This window comes from Aspergillus vadensis (assembly GCF_003184925.1).
Source record: "Aspergillus vadensis CBS 113365 unplaced genomic scaffold BO88scaffold_9, whole genome shotgun sequence".
Taxonomy (NCBI): Eukaryota; Fungi; Ascomycota; class Eurotiomycetes; order Eurotiales; family Aspergillaceae; genus Aspergillus; species Aspergillus vadensis.
Genome location: NW_020292047.1, coordinates 829,991 through 852,521, shown reverse-complemented (window position 1 = coordinate 852,521; position 22,531 = coordinate 829,991). Strand labels below are relative to the sequence as shown.

Here is a 22,531-nt window from a genome sequence, read left to right as displayed (position 1 = left end):
GCAGACATTAATAGTATTGTCTCGACCACGAAAGACAGCAGCATAGACGCTTGACGATTCACGCATATCGCTGAAGGTAAGACTGGCCGTTCCTTCTTGTTCTCTGCGATAGCAGTTCTTTCTCTTTTTTTGAGCCTGTTTCGAGTGCTATGGAGGGGCAATTCATGTGATGAGGGGCAATACTTTTTTTTTGCAGCAGAAAGATGGAGAAGAAGAAGAGATCAGCGCTGTTATCGCAACAAGACAGTATGCAGAATTGGAGCGCTTCCTTCACAGGCTGAGACTCGTTCAATCCGATCTGTTTGCCGTCTCTCCCATATACAACCGGGGGAGAGTAGCTGGAGGATATCAACTGATATCAAATACCCCTCCATCCATCCATTCATGCATCCCACTTCAACACCACAAATTCCAACTCCCACATTAACCCAAAGCTAACGAGAACCAGACATACAACACAAGATACCCCTAAACCCCCAACCAAAACCACATCAACACCAACAAATCCACCCATCAAAATGGTCACCCTAACCCCCGACACAATCGACGACCTAATCTACTCCGCGCGTGCGGGCGAGCTCCAAGACCTGCAAACGGACTTAACCACCCTCGCAACCCAAACGTCCACTTCCCCGGCACACATCATCGCCGCAGCAATCGACACGGCCCCTCAAGAAGAAGGTGGAAGTGGGTCGAGTCTGTTGCATTATCCTGCTGCGAATGGGAACCTAGGTACATTCCATCCGTCCCCTTCCCTCCTTCTTCCCCGGGATAGGATATAATTGCGTCTGCGACAACATTTCCCATCCTTGATAGTCCACTAATATACTGAATGATATACTAATGTGAATGGTATCCAGAAATCCTAACCTACCTCCTCACCACCCTAACCACCCTCCCCAGCCGTCCAGAAATCACCAAAGTCCTCAACCACCGGAACTACTCAGGAAACACGCCTTTGCACTGGGCGGCGCTGAACACGCATCTGGAGTGTGTGAAGGCGCTGGTAGAGGCGGGCGCGGATGTCGGGGTGAAGAATGATGCGGGACTGGATGCGGTGTTTTTGGCGGAGCGGGCGGATTGGAAGACCCAGGAGGAGGGAGGGGCTGAGGACGATAATGGGGATGAGGAGGTGGAGGTTCAGATTGGTGGGGAGGGTGGAGAACAGAAACAGGATGCTGGGGAGATGACGAGGGGGAGACAGGTTGTTGAGTGGTTGTTGAGTTCGGAGAAGGCGGCGGAGTCGTTGGAGAAGGCTGCTAGTAAGGATAAGGATGAGAAGAAGGGTGAGGAGGAGGGGGGGGAGAAGATGGATACCACGAATTAATTTTCTTATTACGATCATATATAATCATGATGATGATGGCGGTGGAGGAGAAGTTATGGCTTTAGGTTGGGTTCAACTGGTATAGTATAGACTTGCATCATACATAAAAGTTCATTGCGCTCTTGGTCTTTCGTGGTCTGGTCTTACTCTAGTTTACAAACATTGTACAACATAAGTGGTATGAGGTTAGTCTCGTCGGGCTTTAGACGACGACGACGAGCTGGATCGTGAAGACGATGACCCCTTCACTGCGAGAGAATCTCCCCCGATCTCCCGCACTTTCATATCCAATCCCACGCGGAACTGTCGATCCCGCCAGATCACCGTCACGCCGCCATACACTGCCCACAGCCAGATCGGAAACGCCAGCATCTCCCGGCCCAGCCAGGCCGTGAACCACGCCCGGAAGGGCCGGCGCGTTACGCCTCGGGGCGGCCGCGCGAATGACGGCGTGTCTTCGTCCAGCTCCACCGTCTTGCCGCTGTGCAGCATAATGTACACGGTCCAGTCGATGAGGATCCACGTCACTATGCTCAGGCAGAAGAAGCCCCAGAATGCGGTCCAGGTCGACAGTGCCTCTGCAATGGCATACCCTTGTTCTCCGAGGTATTGTGCCAGAGCTGTCGTGACACCCCATGCTCCGTAGCAAGAGCATAGGATTGACTCGGTGCCTGGCTCAACCAGCGTCGCGAGGACCACGGTGAACTTGCGCACGCGTAGCCATCGCACTCGGCGAGCCACGTACGCCTGCACGCTCATGTTAGCGACGGGCTGGAAGGCCAGATCTCCGAACACCAGGGCGTGTTTGCCCCAGCGCTCTCCTTGCTCTTTCTCCCCGCGGACCTGTTTTCTCCAAAGCAGGTCTCCGATCAGGTGGTCTTCACAGATGTTATCTGAGAAGTAGTCGATGCCCGCGTTCCGCCGGTGGGGATCTGCCGGAGACGGCGCAGTGAGGTAGTCGAGATGCGAGCGGCGGAACATGTTCGACTTGCCCACGATGCATGGCGCGATCAGAACAGTGTTGATGGCGGTGTACATTTTCGCATGCGAGGACGACAGGAACAGTTCTTCCAAGCGGCCACCACCGGTCGCCAGCATACCAGCCCCGTGGTCCATGACCATGGCGGTCTCGCTGCTGTCGCGACTGTCATTCCGGTTCGTGTGAGCCTCCAACAGCGCTTCCTGCTCCTCCATGAGACCAGCGGTTCCCGTCATGTCCACTGCAACCGGCAGGTGGTGCACGAACTTGTATCTCTTCGTCGAATCGGCACCCGTTCCGCATAGCTTGTCCACCATGCGTCCACAGACACCCCTGCCGACCCACGCATTGCAGTCGATAATCCAGACAATATCCCCTTTGGCTTCACGGTAGGCACGACTCATGTTCCGGATCTTGGGGTTAGGCCCCAAGTCGTAGGCGGGGACGTGGCCCGGCTGGAGTAACGGGTCATCGTCTTCGACGTAAAGCCGTACATCAAACCGCGAAAAGTCCGACACCAGTTTCTGGAGGATAGGATAGGCAGGATCACTGCGGGAGGACACGCAGAAGCAAACAGTCAGCTTATCGCGAGGGTAGTCCTGTCGGAAGGTCGAAGCCAGGCACTCGTAGAGATGGGGTTCGAGACCCTTCACCGGTCGGATCGCGGTGACGTGGGGGGCGTTCGAAGCCGATGCGGATGAAGATTTCCGGGGTTTCCTCAAATAAAAGCGCCATCTGGTGGGAATAGCAGGTGGAGAGTCAGCAAAGATGCCAAGCCTGATTGAGATGGGATGGAGAGAAACAGAAAGGTAGAGTTACAGCTGAAAGTAGCCCAGCATGCAGACAACCACCACGACGGTATACCAAATCAATCCCACCCAACCGGCCGCGACAGCCCACTGCCAACCGCCATGGTTGATGGCTGGTTCAGCATCGGGGGGTTGCGAACGCGACTGAGGCTCTAACATAGGCGGACACAGCGAGAGGCGGAGATCTGGCAGTAGGCAGAACAGGACGATGAGGACATTCTAGGGAAAGACGCAGACGAGCCAGCAGGCAGTGAGACGAAATGCGAAGTGGAGAGAAACGAGAGAAATGCGGTCGGGGCCACAAGTCGTATTCGTTGCTTTTTTTTCCTCGACTGGGGAGCGACGGCCACGCAAACCGTCAAGCTGCAGCGAGAAACAGACGGTAGACAAGCAATGAACCGTCGAGCCGAAGGACACTAGTGTTCCAGTCGGATCCAGCGGATGGTTGGCTCGGGCGCTGCTGGTGGGTTTCACCGGCGAGGTTTTGCGCTGTTCATCTTTAGTTGGTTTAGTGAAACCGGCGGATGCTCGGATGCAGCCGCACTGCCTCCCCCCGGCCTCAGGCACAGTTCCACTATAAAACATTATATTTCACTGCCTGCTTGGATGCCGTGGCTCCACGCTTATTATCTATTCCATCGAACCTGTCGGAGGAGTGTTCAACCGGTCATATAGCCAGTAAATGAGTAAATATGATATAGAATAAAAGTCCCAAAAATTGTCCTATTATACAAAATGCAAATCCATCCATCGCCAAATGCCCACCCAATTCCGACTCCGCATATGCAATTTACATGAGCTCGTCGGTGACCCCAAAAGAATACAATTAAGAACTAGCCAAACCGACACGAGTAGGGTCTGTTCACGTCTTTTTCTTCTTCCGAATCAAGTTGGCTTGGAGAACGTTGACAGCCGGCGATGGATCCGACCCAGAAGATGCCGGAGGAGCCGCCGTTGATGCTCCAGCGTTACCACCCTTATCACCAGATTTGCTGTCCTGCTCAACTTCTGCATCGGGCTTCTTGCGCTTGCGAACAAGTCCGGTGGTCATGAGTGTATTGACCTCCAGAGGCTTCTGGGAAGATTCATCCTTCGTGTTTCGTCCCACCACCAGCTGTCCAACCCATAGTTGATCTGCGAGGGAGGCTACCTTTTCACCCCATGCCTTTGTGCTAGCAATAGCAGCCTCTTCAGTATCAAAATCTTGATCAAGCAGGAAGTTGATCGCCGTTTTGTAGTCTGCTTCGCTCAGAACCGCATGTCCTCGCCCAGCTTCAGGCCAATGAAAGGCATCGGCATCCGAGGGCTGCGGGGGCTGAGTTTTAGTTTCAGATGGTATAGCAGCTGGCTGGGGTGCTGAAGTAGAAGTACATTCACCCTTAGGGTCTGATGGTAGTTGCTTATCATGGTCTGTTGTCGTAGGATGCTCTGGAGCGGATGCAGCATCACTGGCCGGCTTTGTACTTGTCACACTTTCGCCAGACATCACCTGGGACACATGGTCCGTCAGGCTCTTGGAGTCGCCAAGGACAGACCGAGAACTGGTCATCTGTACCGAGTTCACAAGTCCGGGAGGATTGATAACAAGCCACAGAAACCCAACCAGTCGTCCAGCCGAGCATTCTTGTCGGAACGACATCATCTCCCAGAACTGCTCCAAAGATCTGACGCTTCGCCATTGACCCGCAGTTTCTGCGGATACTACTCCCTCCGCTTCCTGCTTTGGAAGCTCATCATCCAAGTCCACCAAGAAGCGTGTTTTGGGGTCATCCGGAAACCGGGGAACCAAGCAACGCGGGGGTGCCTTGGGATTGTCACACAATTGGTGCACAGGATAGCTAGTGAGCCATCTCGGACGGTCCTTGTCGTCCGATTTGGCCAAAGGAGGAAAGAAGCCCCTGGTTTCGAACCGATCACATCCCGGGACGATCAGGAACGCGGTTGCTGAGCTTTTGGCCGACTCCGTCTGATGGTCCTGGGCCCCTTTATCCTGCGAACCGGACTCTGGCTCATACTCGCGCAAGATGGGGTCGACGACGCGACACCACCATTTGATCAAGCCGCGGTCATCTAGGACATGCTTCTGGGGGTTGTCAATGCTGCCGGGGAAGAGATACTGGTTTTGCGCCCGGGCAAATAGCGAGACTAGCAGTCTGACACCCGGTCTCTGATGAGTTTTGACCAAAAAGGAGAGAAAGGTGTGAGAGATGCGCCGGAGAATGGAAACCTTGGGCGCATTGGGCAGGAGATGAAGGTAGCCGGTGGAGTCGGCCTTGGAAACGAAGATGGTGGTCAGGTGCGCAGTGCTGTACACCAGCACCTCCATACCGAAGACAATCACCTCCGCGCCATCTTTCTCCTCTAAATTGACCGAGGCCGTCAGAAAGTGGTTTTCGCAAAAGGTCGGTTCCGGCGTCTCCCCGGGAGGCGCGGCGAAGAGCGCGGTTGAAGGGGAGGGAGTCGAGGAGACATGGCGAATGGTGAGCTGGACGGGGACCGGCAGCCCTTCGGCCAGCAGCTCGCCCAATTCTACATCAACCTGAGACATCGCGGATGGTGGCTTCCGCGGATGAAGGCCAGTGGATTTGTCCAGCGAGCGCCTGTGGCGTTCCTCCAAGTGCTTTTTTCTTTCTTCCTTTCCTTCTTGTTCTTTCCCCCCCTCAGACGCGTTCCATTTCACGGGCGATCACGTGCCGGTAATCTGACGGCCTTTCTTTGCAGTCCCCGCGTCTGCAATGTGCTGCTTACTCTAATTTAAATTGATTAATTGGATGGCTTCATAACATGATAAGAGGTTCTGAATTATTTCTATCTCTAAACATTAGTGAAAAGTCAGTCGTTGCTCGATCAAGCGTATTCACTACTGCGCTGCTCCCGGATTAACATACTGCCTCTACCAAGGATCCGCAGATGAACCACTCTGTCTATACCAATATCTACCACTGATAGGATACGAAGAAATTGGAATACATTAGGTATATAATTCACAGCTTCCAATGCACTAAAGTGTCAGGGTTTGACGCACGCTCGAGAAACTAACGATTGTCACCATAGGAGGCAATGGCCTCTTTTCACGCTCTGCAGAACGACACACTGCTCCCGTCTATACTGCTGGTCTCGTCAGGCAAGTCAAAGTCAAGAAACCCAACTAGGAGCAGAGCAGTACTATGCTAGCAATCTGATAAAATTCAAAGCATTGGCTACCGCTTGAACAGGAAGCTTGTTATCCCCCAGCAATAGAAAAAGTGATAGTCACGGTCGTAGCCCTTATCTGTACCTTCTTTCTAGCTGGTAGTAATATCTGTTCAATATATGATAATATCAATTCCAGTCTAAGCCTAAAATCCAACCTAACTACACAGTGACTATACCAAAAAACAAATCAACTCAAAAATACTCAAAAATACTCCACCACAGCATCCAAATCATCCGCATTCAACAACCCAACCCCCTCCTCCAACAACGTCCTCCAGACAAAATTCCTAGTCCGGATCGGATAATACGGCGTGCCCCAATACCTAGCACCAATGCCCCTCTCCTCCGCTGTCTGAATCTGCTCCCGCAACGCCTTGATCTGCTTATCGCTGAGCTTCTCACCCTTGACGGGTCCCACGGCAGCCGCGAAGTTCGTCGATGCAATGGGAGAAATGAGATCCGTGATATCGGCGTATTCAGGTTCAGCTAGTGCATCGAGTGGCGCATCGTAGAAGTAGTCCCGATCTGCGACGGGCCCGACCATGTCGAGCGGGGTGTTGCCTGTGCCGATGACGGTGACGGGGCCGGTGGTGATAGTGCTGTTGTCCTTAAGAGTGGTGAGGTAGCCCTGGTCGCGGAGAGGTTGGAGAGCGGAGATCACGGCATTGAGCGTCTCCGGGCCGGAGGTTTTGAGGTCGATGAAGAAGTAGAGAGTTTGGGAGGTGGAGGTGTCGAAGACGCCGCTGTTGATGCTGTTATATGCATGCTTCTTGATGGAGTGTAAGGTGTTATAGGTGACTTACTTGTTGGTTGGGGTTTTTACAAATGGGCTACTGGGATTCTGGAGTTTAAGCACATCCAGGATTGGGTTGATGTAGAGGGATTCCAGGGTCCGGTCTTTCGTCAGGGAGGATTCGTCGTGGCCAACCTGAATTACTGTCAGGATAGGATCATCTATTGGGGGTGCGAGTGTGGAACTGACATAGAGGGTGTCGTTATAGAGCCATACATCGGCTTCTGTCGAGATGCATCCTTTGGATAGGCCTTTGGTAAAGAAGACTGGTCAGCTATGCTCATTGGCTATGCCAACAGTGCTGTGCCTACCAGTGTAGAAAGGTATGTCTCTCCAATAGTCACTGTCATGGGAATTAGCAAAGGGTCACAATATGGGGCTTATGAGACTACTAGGCGATGAACTTACTTATGCGAGTGAACTGGGATCTGATAATGGAGTAATAAGCTTCAACTCTAAACTCTATGAAGGAATTATCTTGAAGGAAGCAGGAACAGCATCTCTTCACGTGTAACCCCATATTTTAAGGGAATACTCACGGGCATTATACCCCTAGTGAAATCCGTGGGATAGCCATAATCATTGCTGCCATGCGTGTTCTTCAATACGCTTTGAAGCTCCGTGGATCCTCCGGCGGCCAGTCTCGGATCGCCGAGCAGGAACGCGGACGCCGCGACAGCAAGCGATCGGCTGTGTACCATGGTCTAGAGAGGAGTGTAGAGTACCAGGTCAATGGTCACAAGTAATAGTAAAATAGTCGTTATCCAGGATAAGAATAATCAAAGACTCAGATTGAATCCTACTGAGATGTCGGTCTCTTTCTTTGTTGCTGAGGATGAGAGACAAATAAAGGGAGGTCAGCCAATCGCGGCCTCACGTGGCGGCCAGCGACTCCCATGGGATGTAGATGCAAAACACGAGCAACCACCGAAGTCATAACGGAGTAAATTGATAGCTTCTATTTGATCGTATATATTTGATCTACCTAAATCTCCAAATCGTACTTGGTCGTTAGGTAGGTGTAGAAGGTAGTAGTAGTTATGTGGCGGAGGACCAACATAGCATCAGTTTCGACATGAACAATTTGCTTGATACTACAGCAACATACATACAAAGCGAAAGGACAAATGAACATCAACCTAACGCTAGCCTTCTAAAGTAAACTAAACTGCACACAAACCAGCCCATCTGCGAGACGCCGGGAAGGTATCATTCAAACATAAAAATCATTAAAAGAAAAGCTAACATAATAAATGACACAGATCCATAGCCCAACAAATCAAGCATAGCAGCCTCACACCTCCCGAATCGAGGGTGGCCGAGAGCTAGTTTGAGACTCCTGTGTGCTGCTCCGCCGGAAGCTCAGGTTCCCAATGCGTTGAACCAAGTTGCTTCCTACGGCGTCCACAGCTCCCTTGGGAGCAAGTAACGTGGGCCCTTGCGCTGCCGCCTCTTGAACCTTGAACAGCTTGATATTAGTTCCGTTCCAAACTCCAACCGTGCCCGGCGTAGCGCCCGAGGCGGTGCCAACCACCATTTCGCTCGAGAAGATGAAACCCCAGAGCAAAGATTCGTACCAGCCCATTGAAAGGGCGGACCACTCAAACGAGTGGACGCGGACCGGCGATGGCTCCGAAACAATCGTATGGATTGCGGGATCTTCCAAGAACGACGGGAGGTTGCTAATCAAGGTGCGAGCTTCAGGGCTTGAAGCGGATCGGAATGCAGCCTCAGGAACGTGAGGAGCAATGGCGGAGACTATCGTGAGAATGGTATGGAGTGGCAGTTCGGCCAACCAGGATTCAAGCTAAAAGAAATGACTGTTAGTGGTGTATCACAGGAATCAAGGTAACGAGAGCCACTTACCCATGCGGTAGTCGGCGTGAAACCACTGGAAGATGTCGGAAACGCCGCCGAAAGACTAATCTGGCTGGTCATGCTGTTCTGTCGCGAGAAGGACGGTTGTCCAGCGGGCATCTTGCCTCGTGCCTTCTCAGACATGCCGCGCAGCTGAAGGGGAACGCTTTCTTCAATAACGGAGGAAATCGATGGTCGACGAGAAGTTTGTACTGATGGCGAATCCTGCGCCGGTGTGTCCCGTCCCTCTCCTTCATCATCCGAATCCTCGTCTCCGCCAATGGCAAAAGGACTATTCTCTTCTGGTATGCGGCCCAATGGAGACCGCGTGTCTGAAGGCACCGGAGGTTCTTCCTCCGTGGGAGAAAGAACGGGACTGCAAACAAATTCATGCGAACCGCTTGAAGACTTTCTTCGCTCATTCTGGCGTTCTATCTCTTGTTGCCCGCTCTCGAGAGTGAATTCTCGCACTGCCTCAAAACGCTTTCTATACTTTAGAATAGCATACACCAGGAAAGGATTTTCTGAGCAAGTTAGCATGTTGTTTCAAAGGGTTGCAACAAATGACCTACTGGTAAACTGATGTTCAAGGATTGAGTTAATAGACTCGAGGACCGAGGAAAGAAGGGAGTGATTCGTCTCGTTAGCCAGAAGGAAGCTGGGCGCTGACATGGATGAGAAGAGCTGCAGCAACTTCGAACACGAGCTTGGGGAAAGATGTTCGACATGCGGGGCAATGTTGTTGATGATAGCCAGAAGCGCAGGGTATACTGTGTTCAGCTTTCCTTTGCTGGCAGTGATTAGAGTGTGAATGGACTATACCACTGTGAGTTCATGCCACTAATTTTCGAGCAGTGAGCGACAAACCATGATCAAAAAATCAGCATAGGATCCCCGGAACCCAAGGATACGGATGCTCTGAGGGAGAGTCTCCTGAGCCTCGAACTTTGTGTTTAAGCTCTGGCCAAAATTGGGCTCCACGCTCATCGTCTGCATGATAAAGATGCACATTCTAACCACGCCCTGCTTAGAAGGGTCGGATTTATACTCGATAGCATAAAATATACAGAGAATGACGAAGTCGTGCGAGCGGTTCGAGTCGATGATGAAGGACCGGAATCGCTTGTTGCATTGCAACGCTTCCCAGAATAAGACGAGCATCTCAGGAGCCCATTTGACCGATCTCTGACTACCCGGAAGATAAGAGTTGGTCGCTTGCATCTGTTCAATAGCGAGTTAGCAAAGCGACTGGGTAGAGATAGCGGCAAACTGACCGGCTGATTCAAGATTCGGGTCATGCCATCAGTAAGGAATTGGAAGTCTTGCGGCCGATGTAATCTTCCAAAGTAGTGCCGATAATAGTTCTTGGGCGGCGCTCCGCGACCATCTTCTGGTACTGGATATAGCAGGAGTACGAGGAGAAATTGCAGACAATAGATGACCAATATCTGCTTGGGGTCTTTCCAGACAACATGATCATAAGGCACCCTCCATGAAGCAGGATTGTACTTGATAGCCTGTCGTAGCTTCGTTAGCACCACCCACACCCTTACACCCGCGTGTTATCAGAACGTACAGTGTTTAGTAGTGAGCAAAGTAGAGTTAAAACCACCTGCTTGTCCGAGCAAGTCGTCATGTACGTGATAGCCTTGACGCCTTGCACAGGAAGTAGACCTTCGATAGTCAGCAAGAAGTTCCGAACAAAGCGAAGACGATAACTCACTAGACGGCATGTACATTGCTTTCCCCGTCAAAGTAAGCAATAACCGTAGGATCTCGCAGCGGTTGTTCTCCAGCTCTTTTGTAGAACCCATTGACGTATTGCAACCCACGCCACTCTGCCATATCGAGTACGACACCTTGCTCTTCGCGGTGGGCAGCGGTGGGATCGTGAAGTTAGTGTAGAAAAGAAGCTCCAGCAGATTGTCGATCAACTCCTCAGCTAAAGGCTTCGCGTCTTCAAATCCTGTCGATCGCGGGGCTGTCTGATCTGGGTCCTCCGCCTGCGCTTCATCGAATAGTACCTCCGCAGCCACCTGCGCCTCTCTGGTCCTCTTCTTGCGACGAGCCCAGAAAAACTTCTCCTCCCAATCCTCTAGGTGTTCAGCCTCGTAGACAAAGGGAAGGAGGCGGGTGAGGATGCGGATACAGTTGAGCGCATCGCGGTCGGGGGCGAGTTCGGGGTCAGGAAAAGATGGATGATTTTTTAGTACGGTGAGACGGGAGGTGACTGAGAGCAAGAGTGTTTCGAAGTTGGATAAGGCATGATCGCGAGTTCGTCGTATATCGGCAGGTGTGAACAGGCTGAAGACGTCCTCTGAGGACTCTGGGAGCTCCCAGAACTACATGAATCAGTCAGAAATCCACTTCAGAGTCACAAAAAAGCTGGAGCAAGAAAAAGGCAGACAAACCCTGGCCCAATAGGGATCATCCGCAGGAATGTCCTTCTCTTCTGAAAGACGGAAGATGCCCTGCTTGAAGACGAGCTTGGACTCCGAAGCTCCCATGGTGAAGTCTCCAGCGAAGATCACGGAATTATTGACCTCATGCAGTAAAGCAGCACTAGGATCTCAGGAAGAATGTTCGGAACGAGGGTAATCCTCGAGGGTGATTTGCTTGGGACGTAAGCCCAATAGTTTGAGGCCGCGTGTGAATGAATGAACTTGTGGCATGTTGGCGGTCTTGGGGTCAATGCCTTGGAAGCGGGAACTAGGCCCGCGGAGACCCGGAGGATCGACTGGGGAACGAACCTCAGCTGAATCTAACACACCGTCTCCTTATTTAGAGTACGCGGCGATCGAGTCGCAGTCTCTCGGAGATTATTCGAGATTATTCTTAGGAAACGGACCCTTTCTAAAAGTACATCATGCAACATGCAACATCATAACAAAATACGGCCTAAAAAGGTATTTCCCAAGCACCCCGCTAGAAAACACACGAGTTTACATAAATCGTCTCTTATTCTTCCCTGAGACCAAAAACAAGACCAATAATCTGGTCCAAATCAAAGGCTACCATTGCTTGCTGACAGGCGCCGGCTCCGCTCATACAGCCACTTGTTGCTCAATCCCAAGCTCACACGCTTGCCACCCACCGGTGAAGGAGTCGCGGGCGCAATGCTGGACATACCGGAAAATGTCGACATGGTCGATTCCCTGAATGTGGATGTAGAATCTTTGAACGAAGACTCCTTAAAGGAAGATTCTTTGAAAGGCGAAAAGGATGAGCTGCGCCCGAGCGGAGACGAAGATCCAAAGCTCGGCCTCCGCCCGCTTTCCTTGCTTCCATTTGTGACCACTTTGTGCAATAACGGGCTCGGAGAGGGCGAGAAAGAAGGTCCTGACGATAGCCTGTGCCCGGAAGCGCCAGCGCTTGCTGACAAGGGGGAACCAGATCTGCTAGCTGGGCTGGCGTTCCGAGACGCAGAAAGTCGGTACCTAGGCGGAGTAACGTAGGTCGTGCCCGGGGTAAGCGACTGTGTGGCGGAGGGATCCAGTCCCAAAAGCGAGCGTTGTGTAGGGGTCAATGGAATATCGGAGAAGTTGTCTTTCGGGCGGAAAAGAGGGTACAATGCAACCAAGATGTTCAGAGCAAAGATGACTTGTAGGACTAGCAATGAAAGATCGGGGTATGTAGAGACCGGGCCAATTTTCTGAAGCCAAAGCAAACTGTTGCGACGCTGGTTAGAAGGCCCCTGGGACCGCGCACCTGATGCGCCTGCTAGCAGCACTCACTATGACTTGATGGTGTCTCCAAACACCCACGTCGCAAACAAAGCCGCTGTGTTCCACACAAGCTTATTTATATTGCGATCTCCGAATGTACCAGCATTCTGTCGACGGACGACCTCGTTCAGATGAGGATGACGCCACTTCCCAGGCGTCTGAGAGCCATCGGGCGTCGCTACAGACGCAGATGCAGCTTTCGGGGTAGAAGGAGGGGCAGGGGACGCCATTGGTTTATATTGATAGTGTACGCTTGAATGAAGACGACACTACACCGTGTCAGCATGGCATCTTGTTACGGAGATGGGCAAAGGGGGGCATGGTCACTTACCTGGAATAGGAAAATTGCTGTTGGACTTACCTGTAGTTGAATCAGATTGCGAAATGGAAATATACTTGTCCTACCACATCGGTGACTATGGGATCTTTGGTGACAAGATTACAGAGAGGGTCCCGACAGGATCATGGTCACAGGGGAGGGGCAGGCAGGAGTCGGAACAGAGTGAATGTGAATGGGGCAGCGACTGATTGTTTTGATGATAAGTGCGCCGGCAAGGGTCACTGGCAACCACAAGCGCCTTTGGCGCGAAGTTTTCAGCCAACCCGAATCGGGAGCTTTCAGCGGCACTAGTCAGCTTAGGCGCCGCGGCTCCCCACATCTGGCATCATAGCCATTCTTCCATAAGCCATTAGCCTCAGCCCCGGCTCAGCCCCCTCACGTCACTTACTACTCTTCCCTCATTCTCACTCGATCCATTAAAGAAGGAGCATTTCTTTCTTTCAATTCGTGTATGGATGCTTGACACGCCACACTAGATACACTCGCTCTCTCCATAATGGACTCCAATCCGTCCATCGTGGCCAAGCTCGATGCCTTTGCGGCAGAGCTCCTGGCTGACTGGAACATCTACACTACTCTGATCGCGGGCGGCATTGTCGCCTTCCTTGTCTTCTCCTTCGTCACTTCAAAAGATTCCGATATTCACCCTTTTCTACTCGCTCGCCAATCGACCGCTTTCCCTGTACGACAGCCCGGTGAAACTGCTCAATACCGCAGTCTCGAGACTCCGCACGGTTTCCCCCTCCGATCCGGACTCAACGTCAAGGACCCCGGCGCTCCGAGATGGACAAGCGGCCGCAAGGGTGATCTGCGCGACATCTGGAAGGCCGCCGTGCGGGGTGCAGTGGGAGAGGATGGCAAGGGCTCTGGTAAACAAGGAAAGATCTATACTGTGCTCGGCAGGAAAGCAATCGAGCATTCCTTGGAGCAAGTTACCCAAGAAATCAATGTCATTGGAAGTCGGTTGCAGTCCTCCAAGGTGAACACGGTCGCCGTCTGTCTGACAGACTCGGTTGAGCTTCTGGCTTCTATCTTCGGTTCGAGAATCCTACATCTGTCCGATAGCTCTATTCGTTGCTGACGAGGTTTCTAGCGGGCGCTTTCTACGGTCTCAAGACGATCATCATCCCCCACAACTTGGACGCCGAGTCTCTTTCAAGTCTTCTGAAGGAGTCTGGAGCGGAGGCTCTTATCGCGGAGGCCGGCGCTCTTGACCTATCTCTCGTCGCCAAGGGTAATGATCAGCTCTCGCAGGTCATCTGGGTTGCAAAGCTCGGAAGCAGACACATGGACTGGAACGATGTCCCCGAAGATGTCAAGGGTACTCTGGAGGTTCGTGTCTGGCACGAGCTGATTGAAGAAAAGAAGGACCTTACCGGTCTTGATGTTCCCAGCTGGGACCCCAGTACTCCGGCGCCTTCCCTCACCACTGTTTGGCCCTCCAAGTCGTCCGCAGGCGAGTTCGTCGAATATCAATCAGAGGTAGGCAATCTCGTGTCAACACATCCGGCCTCGATCGAGCGCTAACATGGAATAGAACTTGATTGCGGGTATTGCTGGAATCATGTTCTCCCTCCCTCGTCCTCAGCGGCTTAACCCCAACGATCTCGTTCTCTCGATTGATTCCCTCTCGCGGTCATACCCTCTGTGCCAAGTCATGGCTGCACTGTACTCAAATGCGTCCGTTGCCCTCAATTCGGTTGCTGGAGAGAGCGTTGACTTTGCTCTCGCCACTGTTGGATTGTCCCCAACAGTCATTGTTGCTTCGTCGCGCACCATGTCTGAGTATCACAGCAAGTTCATGAAGCCGCATTCCGGGTTTGTTTCCCTCTTTTCTCGCTGGATCCAGGTGCGAAGCCTGGACTCCGGTTACATGCCCTCGCACGGTTTGCTGAACCAGGTGGCCAACGTCGGGCCTACCGCCGAACTCTCGCTTGATAAGCTGCGTCTGCTGTGCATTTCGCACCGTGTTAATGCCGACCGTGAGGCTCAGTTGGACTATGAGCAACTCGCAGACTTGCGTATCCTCACCGGAGCACGCGTGGTGTACGCTTTGACCGGTCCCGGGGTCGCTGGTGCTGTTTTCCAGACCAATGTTTTCGACTATCGCCGCTTCCAAGGCTCGAGCCACTTTGGTGCGCCCTTGAGCAGTGTCGAAGTTGTGTTGACCGGTGGGTCGGGCGACGAGGCGAAAGAAGAGGGCCAGGTAAGGCAGCTAACAACCATGCATACTCTTCGTACACTTACCATTTCCTTAGATCACCGTATCCGGTCCTTCTGTCATCTCTGGCAAGACCACCTTGGAAGGACGTGCTCGCATTCGCGATGATAACACCTTTGAACTCCTTCCCTAGTCCGCTTGCCAAGCAAGTAATGAGCGTTTGAGCATATATTCCGGGTTCCTTTTTTTTTTTCTTCCTTGTTGTCAACCCTTTCATCCCTGAACCAACCCACCAGCAAATCACCTCATCACCTGCATCATAACAATTGAACTTTAGCAAGCACAGCTTAGTTTGTCTCAGAAAGAATGAAAGGAAATGGCATCTATCTTCAAATACAGATACAGCTCCGAACGATCCAAAATGGTAATATACAGTAAAGATAAAATCAGCTGAAAATGGCAAAATGTAGAAGACACCGGCTCTAGTTCTCATGAAGGAGCTGAGCCTGCGCCAGACCCAGCGAAGGGTTCTTCTGAATCTCCTCAGGAGCGCTCTTCTTCTGCTTGGCGATCAACTGACCCAGCTCATTCAGCCGGTTCTTCAAGCCCGGAGCAACCGCCTTATCATTGGCAATGCCCTGCACCTTCAGCGCAAGCTTCATACCATTATAGATCGGCACATTCTCCTGCAGCATCTTATCCACAGCGCGCCAATCCTGGACATCACTAGCAAAGTTACCCATCTTCCAGCACCCCAGCACCCGACTACTGTAGATGCGCACCAGACCACCCTGATCCTTACCCTCGAACTCACTCAGCGCCCTAGCAGCACTCAACTCCAACAACGTTCCCGCCACAAACGGCTTCCTCTTGGGATCAACCATCACATCATGCTGAACATGTGGCGGGCGCTCCATCAACCCAACCAACTGCGTCGCCAGATTGAAAGCCTTCGTAACCTCCGGGCCCTGGAACTCCGCCTTCTGAGCCTTGCGATGCAACTCAAAGAACAACCTCTGCACAATCCCGACCTCATTCAGCTTCACGCCCGTCCTGTCCGCCTGCTTCGCGGCTTCCACCACGAAGTTCACCGCATTGTGTTCGCCCGCCTTCCGCACCAGCCACTCCAACCGGCTAGGCTTCAAGTGCCGGTTGGCCATCTGTAGTCCGGACAGGAACGGCACCAGGTTCTTCCAATCCCCCTTGCTCTGCATCAGACTGATAACCTCCGCGGCTTCTTTGAGCGTCGGTCGTGATTGCGGGTCCATCGGGCGCAGGAGGAAGTCTTCGTCCTCGCTTATGTTGGCCGTCACGGGCTCTTGCTCCAGTCTGTCGGCGTACTTCTGGCGGAACATGAGACGTCGTTGGTCCTGGCCGAGACCGAAGGGTATGAAGAGCTCTTCGCGGAACCGGGTGAGGGCTTGGTCCAGCTCCGGGGACGAGGTTTGTTGGAAGGTAGGGACGGCTGCGGAGGGATAGTCCGTTAGTTCCTCTGTATGCTCAATTCGAAGCCATATGAATCAGACACAATACATACCATTTCTAGAAGCATTGCGCGTCTGTGTGAGCGACCCAATGGATTGACGCAGAGTCGTGGAATTCTGGCTGCGGAAGAGCCTTCCCACGGCGTTTTGCGCCATCGTGATGTGAGAGGACTATATATTCAACGGACCACAAAGAAAAGAAGAAGACAACAGTCCGGAGGAAACCTTCTCACTCAATCGCTCGAAGAAAACAAAACCACCGGGGTCGAGCAAGTAGATAGATAGTTATTTGGCGGCAGAAAAGTTCCCGAGCGTCAATCTGGGACTGATGGCCCAAACAGGCAACTCGCGGCTTGGCGGAAATTCTGCCGGTCCGAATTTCTCGATCCGCCGCCCTCCCAAGTTCCAAAGCATCAATCACAATTGAACCTTGTGTCTTGCTTCCCTCAAACTCCAAGGTGGTCTAATTGCACCAGGGAACAAGCCATGGCGTCTTCTTCCCCGATCTTGCAGCAGCTGGGCTGCTTCCGCTCCCTCCTCCTGAAGCCCCAGTCCCTGTCGTCCGTCAACAACCAGATCGGTCGCCGTGCGCTCAGCACCGTCTACTCCGCGAAGCCTGAGCCCAAGCCTCTCCCTAAGAATCTGCCGGAGCAGTTCCTTCGTCAATTACCGCTTCGCATGCGGCCGAACCCTGGTATGGATTGATTGAACAATCTTCTTCCATTCATTGCTTGGACTTTGCGTCCCGAATTACCAATGCGGAATCATATATATATCTAACATGTGTTTGATGAAACGGAAATACAGAGCGCAAAGAACGCAAGATCCCTCCTCCTCCGCCCGCCCCTCAGTGCAAGGACCCCGTGAACGCCGTGCAAGAGGCCCAATTGGCGCAGCTGGATCCCACGGGCGAGCGCCGCGCTCTTTTCGATTACAGACGGAGTCCTCGCAGTGTCAAGGTCGGAGATATCCTGCGGGTGACGTTCAAGAATGGAGATCCGTTCTCCGGTGTTTGTTTGAGCATTCGGTTGCGCGGTATTGATACGTCGTTCTTGTTGCGCAACCAGTTGACGAGAGTTGGAGTCGAGATGTCGATTAAGGTGTTCAGTCCTAATGTTGAGAGTGTGGAGATTGTCCAGAGAGCGGAGAAGAGGAAGAGACGCGCGAGGTTGTATTACATGAGGTGCGTATTGAATCCCTTGTGGATAGTGGATTGGGCTTTGGGAATGCTAACGAGATCTCCTTCGGATTTATAGGAAGCCCAAGCACGATATGGGCAGCGTCGAGAACCTTGTTGCCAACTACCTCCGACAGAAGAGATCGCTTACCGGAAAGAGGGGCGGTGACCAGACGAAGAGGCGGTAGACTCGGTCAGCATAGTTTGGACTTGGGTATATTTGGCGCGAATGAATGTGTATTATTACTAGCATATGTGTGTATATTGAATTTCAGTCCGGTTTCACTTTTTGGGCGGATATGGATGTTTCTTAAGATGCCTGTGCGGCTCGTGATATCTATATGAGAAGCATGTGAAGAGAAAGATAATGAATTGGAACATGTAGACCTTCCTGTTGACCGTATCGTCTACGATTGTCTAGCCTAAAGGTTTGAGACTCCGTATATGAAACTCTAGCGAGTTTGGTAGCAGCTCGCTTGGCGGCACGTCATATCACGACCAACAGCTTGCTGAGGATCAATACGCCTTCCAGGTAGAGCTAGCTGCAGAGAAAATGGATACACCTCAGAAAGCTAATATATATACCGAAAGCTGTCACAACCCGGCGATTAGTATCACATATACAATGGCAGATCCTGATAACGAAGAAAGGAGTGGCATACTTGAGATTCTCTCTATCCGTCAAATCCAGAAATGCTGTGGAATCTAAATCCCTACCTTCCAAACCACCAGCCATCTGGGACTGGATTCGGTCACGCCGTTTGTTCTCCCAGCGAAGCAGAAGACCGAGAGCCGAGATAAGCACGGCCTCGACAAGGTGGCAGACGATCATTGACCAGATTCCCAGATCATAGGTTGGCCTGTGATTCCGATATTTTTAGTGGTATGCATAACAGTGGTCAGCGAAAAGCTTACTTTTGGCTCTCCTTGTAAAAGAAAGGTCCTGCTATGTTACCGGTACAGTAACCTAGGAAGAGGACTGCGTTGCTAACGACCTTTTTCGTGTGTCCTGTGCGGCGTTAGGCCTGAGTATATCTTCGATAGAAGAGCAGGAGAAGGAGGAAGAGGGGAGGGGAGGAGTGGGGTAATGTACCAGCTGTGTTTGCGATTTGCATACTGAGAATCAGCACGAAGGCAGCATTGTATGGCCCGGTCAAGTAGTAGCAAATCAAGCGGCCGACTTTGACATGCGGTGGGACGAAGCGTAGCCCGAACGCTCCTGCAATGTTCGGGAGGAGGAAGATCAAGATGAAGACGCAACGCCTGTTTTCGAAGCGGTCGTTGAGGTACACGCAGAGGAGGATGGAAAGTGCGATAATCGCTCCGTAAGGGATCTATGCTGTTAGCCTTAAGTAAACTTTCTCTCTGAAGACTTCCATACCTGCATCAAGGTTGTCACAAGCGTCGAGAAACCGAAACCTTGAATGATAATAGTTCCAAAGTTCGAGATACCACCGTTGGGAATGCTGCCTGTTGATGAAAAATCAGCGATACCAACTTTTGTATGCTATAGAGTCGTCACTCACAAGCTACACCCAAGAAAAAGAAGATGTAGAGCTTGTAGTCCGTAAACGCTTCCCAGATCTGGTGAGGTTTGATATGCTTGTTTTCGATACCCGTCTGGTTTTCCCTCACTCTCTCGACGGCAATTCGGCGCTGCCGCTTGGTGAGAAGCGGCGCATTAACTGGCGAGTCAGGCAGGATGATGAACATGACGATTCCCCAGGCCGCACAAAGAGAGCCACTGACGAAGACAGGTTAGCATTGTGGTAAGGACCATACGTATTGGGGATATCCATACATTACGATAAATTCGTACTTCCAGGAAGGAAGGGCACCTCTGATATTACCTATTCCGTAGCCCAGAAGACCACCAAGCGCAATCCCCAGGCCATTGGCAGTGTACCATAAACCTAAGCGTACCGGCTGTTCACGTCGCGTATACCACATACCAGTGATGAGCATGAAAGCTGGGTCCGCGCATGCCTCTGCTGCACCACCTAGGGCTCGCAGGACAGCGAGTGTGGTGAAATCATGACATGCTGCCTGTATGATGAGGAAAACTCCCCTTCATACCATTAGCGTATTTTCGAGAACATCAGTCCAGTTGTTCACATACCACATGAATATATTGGCACCGAGATACTTTCCTAGATGGCACAGTTAGCTCGTACCTCAGTACAGAAAATGGCGCTCTTACCAATTGGTAAGCGTTGCAGAAGGAAGTTGGTGGGCTAGTCGAATGTTAGCATTTGGATCTCATCTTCTGGTATGATTCAACTCACAAATGCCCAGGCCAGAAACCCAAAGTAGAAGATACTCGACAGCCAGCTATATTGTGTGCCATGGAGGTTAAGGTCTTCCTCAATCCCAAAGATTGCCGCGTAGCTCAGGGTTGTCTATCGCAATTTGCGATTAGCCGATGCAGGAATAGATCGCAAGGAAAGTAGAGCCGCGTACCTTGTCAATGTAGAAGAATGCATAGCAAACGGCCAAATATGGAAGGATCATGAAATCGATCTTCCGCAGTAATTTCCTTACTTCCGCCGGATCAACAGGCTCCTCAAGCGCATCCGGGTCCGTAAAAAGCGTCATAGCAACATCGCCATCAGACGTCTGCTTCTCCACCCAATTTGTTTCATGATTGTTTGCAGGATGGCCTATATTTTCCTCGTGAGCGATTTCTGGTTTGAACGGCGATATATCCGCCATGTTGGTAGCTAGGGTAATAGGATCCGTGTAGTATTGATGATTGATGAAGCTAGCGATATTAATTATAAATTCTCTGGCGCGGCAATTATCTTGCTGTATCAATGCTGATCGAGAGACTATTGAGCTTAAGGTCCAGCCTGGATGAAAGGAAGAGCGACCCGGCAGACAGGATGATTATAATGTCTACAAGACCCCTGCTTCATGTTCAACGCTAACGAGAGCTTTGTCCTTCACATCAGGCCCCGGTTTGGGATGTTAGCTTCCAAGGTATGGGCATCTACCAATCATTGGAGGGGTTTTGTGCCAACGTGGGGGTCTCAGAAGCTGTCTAGACGAGAGAAACATTCTTTATCTCGCCTCCAGGCCTTGAGTACCGACCAGCACGGCATATGCCGACGCAAACCAAGCCACATACTCTTCACCGTCATTGATGATCCGGGGTATAGCTTGTATCTGGCGCCTTTAATTGGACGATAGGGGGCAAGAAGTATCGGAGAAAAGCCGATCAGAACAAGGGGTGATGACGATCTGCTTCAGGCTTTAGACGGATGTAAACCTGGTAGGCGGATTAACTATAGAGTTCCCGAGGCATGATGTCTTCGAGCATGCTTCACAGTGCTAGAAAAGTATGAAGCGGAGAAGTGGAGGTGACCCCGCGTGGGGGTCGTCGATCCGGGGTATCCCCAGTTCCCCGTTCCACCCACATTACTACGTACTAGCACCATCAATCACGATAAGTAGTGGATCTATCCACTATGTGCTGATTCTGATCTGAATTTATGCTTATCCCAATGTTAGTCGATGGGCCTGGATGTGAACTTCGTGTATATTGGATTAGCAACAAGACATCTAGCACGTCCATCTGAGGTTGTTTAGCCGGCATACCTGGTTGAGAAAGGGCGTCATGGCATCGGAGCAAGTCCGCTCAGTGAAGTCATAAGGCTTGAGGGAGAAGGGAGGGGGAACCTATAAAGTTTGATAATGTGCCGTAAATGCTGTTACTTCACGACCAGGAACCAGCCCAATGAATAATGGAAACAATGGGCTGGAATTGATGCTATGGAGAAAATAGTCTGGAGACTACTAGAGTCGGAGGACAATGAAGGAAGACGCTACACCCCATTAGGAAGCCCGACTTCACAGCTGATTCTGATCATGCCATACAAGGGAACTACGACCCCGTTTAGGAACTCAGAGCCATAATGATGTGCCTTACTCGCACTCGCAAAGGGACATATCAAGACCATATTACTATCACAGGCGTTTCCAAGAGCCCACGCCTTTGATAACCATAGCCAGATCATCAGCCAGATATAGGACAATCATGGGGGAAAAAGTACAGAGCACCTCGCACTTCCGGGAACAATACTCATCTCAGATGAATGGACAGCAGACACAAGAGGTATAAGCGGAATGCCCCTATCATCCCGCATGGTCCGCAACTGACGAATTGAAATTATCCAAACACACAGGGGGGTTGCTAGTCTAGCCGACGACGACTAGCTCGTTAGGCGAGATCCCACCCAAAGCTTCTAGACCGTGCCATTAGTTCAAGTTAATCAATATCTCACTTTATCTTAGAAGGATCGATAAGCTAGATCATGATCTCCGTGCAACCCGACCTATCTGATGCTATCAGTCATGTAGTCCACACAACGAGCACCAGATGGCCGTCAGCAAGAATGACGGACAAGTAGCTGGGTATTAAGTGCTTTCATCACCAATTTGTGGATCCTGATGGTTCTCATATTGTAGCAGGCATGGCCTAATTCATCAAAACGCCGTATGTGTATACTCCTTAGGTCTAGTTAGGGGGTTTCTATTAGCCTTTTAACTGTCTGTTAACCAACCGCACGGTGTCGCTGCTAAAGGCACAGGGGTCGGCAGATGATTCACCTGGAGCCCAATAGTACCTGAGCTTCATAATCGAAGTGAACACACAATCTGGTACTCAACCTATCCAGTAGTCACA

The 22,531-nt window shown here is 51.5% G+C and overlaps 10 protein-coding genes across 10 annotated transcripts; 3 read left to right on the top strand and 7 right to left on the bottom strand.

The window, feature by feature from the left end:
• The first annotated feature begins 28 nt into the window (after positions 1–28).
• BO88DRAFT_404393 (ankyrin) lies at positions 29–1,447 on the top strand. Its single transcript, XM_025706601.1, has 3 exons — positions 29–76; positions 449–732; positions 861–1,447. Exons 2-3 carry the CDS (start codon positions 519–521, stop codon positions 1,325–1,327), a joined length of 681 nt encoding a protein of 226 aa, XP_025563847.1. The 5' UTR covers positions 29–76; positions 449–518; the 3' UTR covers positions 1,328–1,447.
• BO88DRAFT_487496 (putative ceramide glucosyltransferase) lies at positions 1,422–3,441 on the bottom strand. Its single transcript, XM_025712544.1, has 2 exons — positions 3,126–3,441; positions 1,422–3,041 (listed from the first exon to the last, which is right to left on the bottom strand). The coding sequence occupies exons 1-2, from the start codon at positions 3,272–3,274 to the stop codon at positions 1,514–1,516; spliced, it is 1,677 nt and encodes a 558-aa protein (XP_025563846.1). The 5' UTR covers positions 3,275–3,441; the 3' UTR covers positions 1,422–1,513.
• A 353-nt stretch (positions 3,442–3,794) lies between these two features.
• BO88DRAFT_404391 (H3 histone acetyltransferase RTT109) lies at positions 3,795–5,744 on the bottom strand. Its single transcript, XM_025706600.1, has one exon. It carries the CDS (start codon positions 5,661–5,663, stop codon positions 3,978–3,980), a length of 1,686 nt encoding a protein of 561 aa, XP_025563845.1. The 5' UTR covers positions 5,664–5,744; the 3' UTR covers positions 3,795–3,977.
• Positions 5,745–6,446: 702 nt separating this feature from the next.
• Positions 6,447–7,904, bottom strand: BO88DRAFT_404390 (uncharacterized protein). The gene is made up of 6 exons (XM_025706599.1): positions 7,643–7,904; positions 7,512–7,531; positions 7,415–7,446; positions 7,293–7,354; positions 7,114–7,238; positions 6,447–7,053 (listed from the first exon to the last, which is right to left on the bottom strand). Exons 1-6 carry the CDS (start codon positions 7,802–7,804, stop codon positions 6,513–6,515), a joined length of 942 nt encoding a protein of 313 aa, XP_025563844.1. The 5' UTR covers positions 7,805–7,904; the 3' UTR covers positions 6,447–6,512.
• Positions 7,905–8,174: 270 nt separating this feature from the next.
• On the bottom strand, positions 8,175–11,618 carry BO88DRAFT_364329 (Hid1 family protein). The gene is made up of 8 exons (XM_025703974.1): positions 11,372–11,618; positions 10,684–11,302; positions 10,537–10,634; positions 10,235–10,477; positions 9,828–10,181; positions 9,533–9,776; positions 8,970–9,484; positions 8,175–8,910 (listed from the first exon to the last, which is right to left on the bottom strand). The coding sequence occupies exons 1-8, from the start codon at positions 11,465–11,467 to the stop codon at positions 8,398–8,400; spliced, it is 2,682 nt and encodes an 893-aa protein (XP_025563843.1). The 5' UTR covers positions 11,468–11,618; the 3' UTR covers positions 8,175–8,397.
• Positions 11,619–11,758: 140 nt separating this feature from the next.
• Positions 11,759–13,210, bottom strand: BO88DRAFT_404387 (nuclear pore complex component). Its single transcript, XM_025706598.1, has 3 exons — positions 13,017–13,210; positions 12,695–12,954; positions 11,759–12,628 (listed from the first exon to the last, which is right to left on the bottom strand). Exons 2-3 carry the CDS (start codon positions 12,913–12,915, stop codon positions 11,965–11,967), a joined length of 885 nt encoding a protein of 294 aa, XP_025563842.1. The 5' UTR covers positions 12,916–12,954; positions 13,017–13,210; the 3' UTR covers positions 11,759–11,964.
• A 177-nt stretch (positions 13,211–13,387) lies between these two features.
• Positions 13,388–15,424, top strand: BO88DRAFT_404386 (uncharacterized protein). The gene is made up of 4 exons (XM_025706597.1): positions 13,388–14,062; positions 14,119–14,507; positions 14,563–15,231; positions 15,284–15,424. Exons 1-4 carry the CDS (start codon positions 13,522–13,524, stop codon positions 15,377–15,379), a joined length of 1,695 nt encoding a protein of 564 aa, XP_025563841.1. The 5' UTR covers positions 13,388–13,521; the 3' UTR covers positions 15,380–15,424.
• Positions 15,396–16,960, bottom strand: BO88DRAFT_364321 (uncharacterized protein). The gene is made up of 2 exons (XM_025703973.1): positions 16,724–16,960; positions 15,396–16,651 (listed from the first exon to the last, which is right to left on the bottom strand). Exons 1-2 carry the CDS (start codon positions 16,824–16,826, stop codon positions 15,669–15,671), a joined length of 1,086 nt encoding a protein of 361 aa, XP_025563840.1. The 5' UTR covers positions 16,827–16,960; the 3' UTR covers positions 15,396–15,668.
• A 540-nt stretch (positions 16,961–17,500) lies between these two features.
• BO88DRAFT_338809 (mitochondrial 54S ribosomal protein bL19m) lies at positions 17,501–18,035 on the top strand (the record flags this gene model as incomplete). Its single annotated transcript, XM_025702997.1, has 2 exons — positions 17,501–17,857; positions 17,931–18,035. Coding segments are annotated over 2 exons (462 nt in total), but the record flags the coding sequence as incomplete, so codon positions are not given.
• A 174-nt stretch (positions 18,036–18,209) lies between these two features.
• On the bottom strand, positions 18,210–20,690 carry BO88DRAFT_487488 (putative MFS allantoate transporter). The gene is made up of 11 exons (XM_025712543.1): positions 20,308–20,690; positions 20,133–20,246; positions 20,048–20,081; positions 19,967–19,997; positions 19,649–19,915; positions 19,374–19,591; positions 19,229–19,317; positions 18,941–19,181; positions 18,763–18,856; positions 18,510–18,707; positions 18,210–18,438 (listed from the first exon to the last, which is right to left on the bottom strand). The coding sequence occupies exons 1-11, from the start codon at positions 20,557–20,559 to the stop codon at positions 18,420–18,422; spliced, it is 1,557 nt and encodes a 518-aa protein (XP_025563838.1). The 5' UTR covers positions 20,560–20,690; the 3' UTR covers positions 18,210–18,419.
• Positions 20,691–22,531: the final 1,841 nt, after the last annotated feature.

Bases quoted from the DNA above. Each gene is read 5' to 3' on its own strand.
- BO88DRAFT_404393 (XM_025706601.1), top strand. From the start codon at position 519: ATGGTCACCCTAACCCCCGACACAATCGACGACCTAATCTACTCCGCG. The intron at 733-860 runs GTACATTCCATC...AATGGTATCCAG, and splicing joins TGCTGCGAATGGGAACCTAG to AAATCCTAACCTACCTCCTC.
- BO88DRAFT_487496 (XM_025712544.1), bottom strand. From the start codon at position 3,274: ATGTTAGAGCCTCAGTCGCGTTCGCAACCCCCCGATGCTGAACCAGCC. The intron at 3,042-3,125 runs GTAACTCTACCT...TATTCCCACCAG, and splicing joins ATGCTGGGCTACTTTCAGCT to ATGGCGCTTTTATTTGAGGA.
- BO88DRAFT_404391 (XM_025706600.1), bottom strand. From the start codon at position 5,663: ATGTCTCAGGTTGATGTAGAATTGGGCGAGCTGCTGGCCGAAGGGCTG.
- BO88DRAFT_404390 (XM_025706599.1), bottom strand. From the start codon at position 7,804: ATGGTACACAGCCGATCGCTTGCTGTCGCGGCGTCCGCGTTCCTGCTC. The intron at 7,355-7,414 runs GTAGGCACAGCA...TCTTTACCAAAG, and splicing joins AGACATACCTTTCTACACTG to GCCTATCCAAAGGATGCATC. The intron at 7,239-7,292 runs GTCAGTTCCACA...ACAGTAATTCAG, and splicing joins TCTATAACGACACCCTCTAT to GTTGGCCACGACGAATCCTC.
- BO88DRAFT_364329 (XM_025703974.1), bottom strand. From the start codon at position 11,467: ATGGGAGCTTCGGAGTCCAAGCTCGTCTTCAAGCAGGGCATCTTCCGT. The intron at 10,635-10,683 runs GTGAGTTATCGT...TGACTATCGAAG, and splicing joins AGCAATGTACATGCCGTCTA to GTCTACTTCCTGTGCAAGGC. The intron at 9,485-9,532 runs GTAGGTCATTTG...TAACTTGCTCAG, and splicing joins CCTTGAACATCAGTTTACCA to AAAATCCTTTCCTGGTGTAT.
- BO88DRAFT_404387 (XM_025706598.1), bottom strand. From the start codon at position 12,915: ATGGCGTCCCCTGCCCCTCCTTCTACCCCGAAAGCTGCATCTGCGTCT. The intron at 12,629-12,694 runs GTGAGTGCTGCT...GCGTCGCAACAG, and splicing joins GGAGACACCATCAAGTCATA to TTTGCTTTGGCTTCAGAAAA.
- BO88DRAFT_404386 (XM_025706597.1), top strand. From the start codon at position 13,522: ATGGACTCCAATCCGTCCATCGTGGCCAAGCTCGATGCCTTTGCGGCA. The intron at 14,063-14,118 runs GTTCGAGAATCC...CGAGGTTTCTAG, and splicing joins GCTTCTGGCTTCTATCTTCG to CGGGCGCTTTCTACGGTCTC. The intron at 14,508-14,562 runs GTAGGCAATCTC...AACATGGAATAG, and splicing joins TCGTCGAATATCAATCAGAG to AACTTGATTGCGGGTATTGC.
- BO88DRAFT_364321 (XM_025703973.1), bottom strand. From the start codon at position 16,826: ATGGCGCAAAACGCCGTGGGAAGGCTCTTCCGCAGCCAGAATTCCACG. The intron at 16,652-16,723 runs GTATGTATTGTG...ATCCCTCCGCAG, and splicing joins GCGCAATGCTTCTAGAAATG to CCGTCCCTACCTTCCAACAA.
- BO88DRAFT_487488 (XM_025712543.1), bottom strand. From the start codon at position 20,559: ATGGCGGATATATCGCCGTTCAAACCAGAAATCGCTCACGAGGAAAAT. The intron at 18,857-18,940 runs GTACATTACCCC...AACGCCGCACAG, and splicing joins GCAAATCGCAAACACAGCTG to GACACACGAAAAAGGTCGTT. The intron at 18,708-18,762 runs GTAAGCTTTTCG...TCGGAATCACAG, and splicing joins TTTTACAAGGAGAGCCAAAA to GCCAACCTATGATCTGGGAA.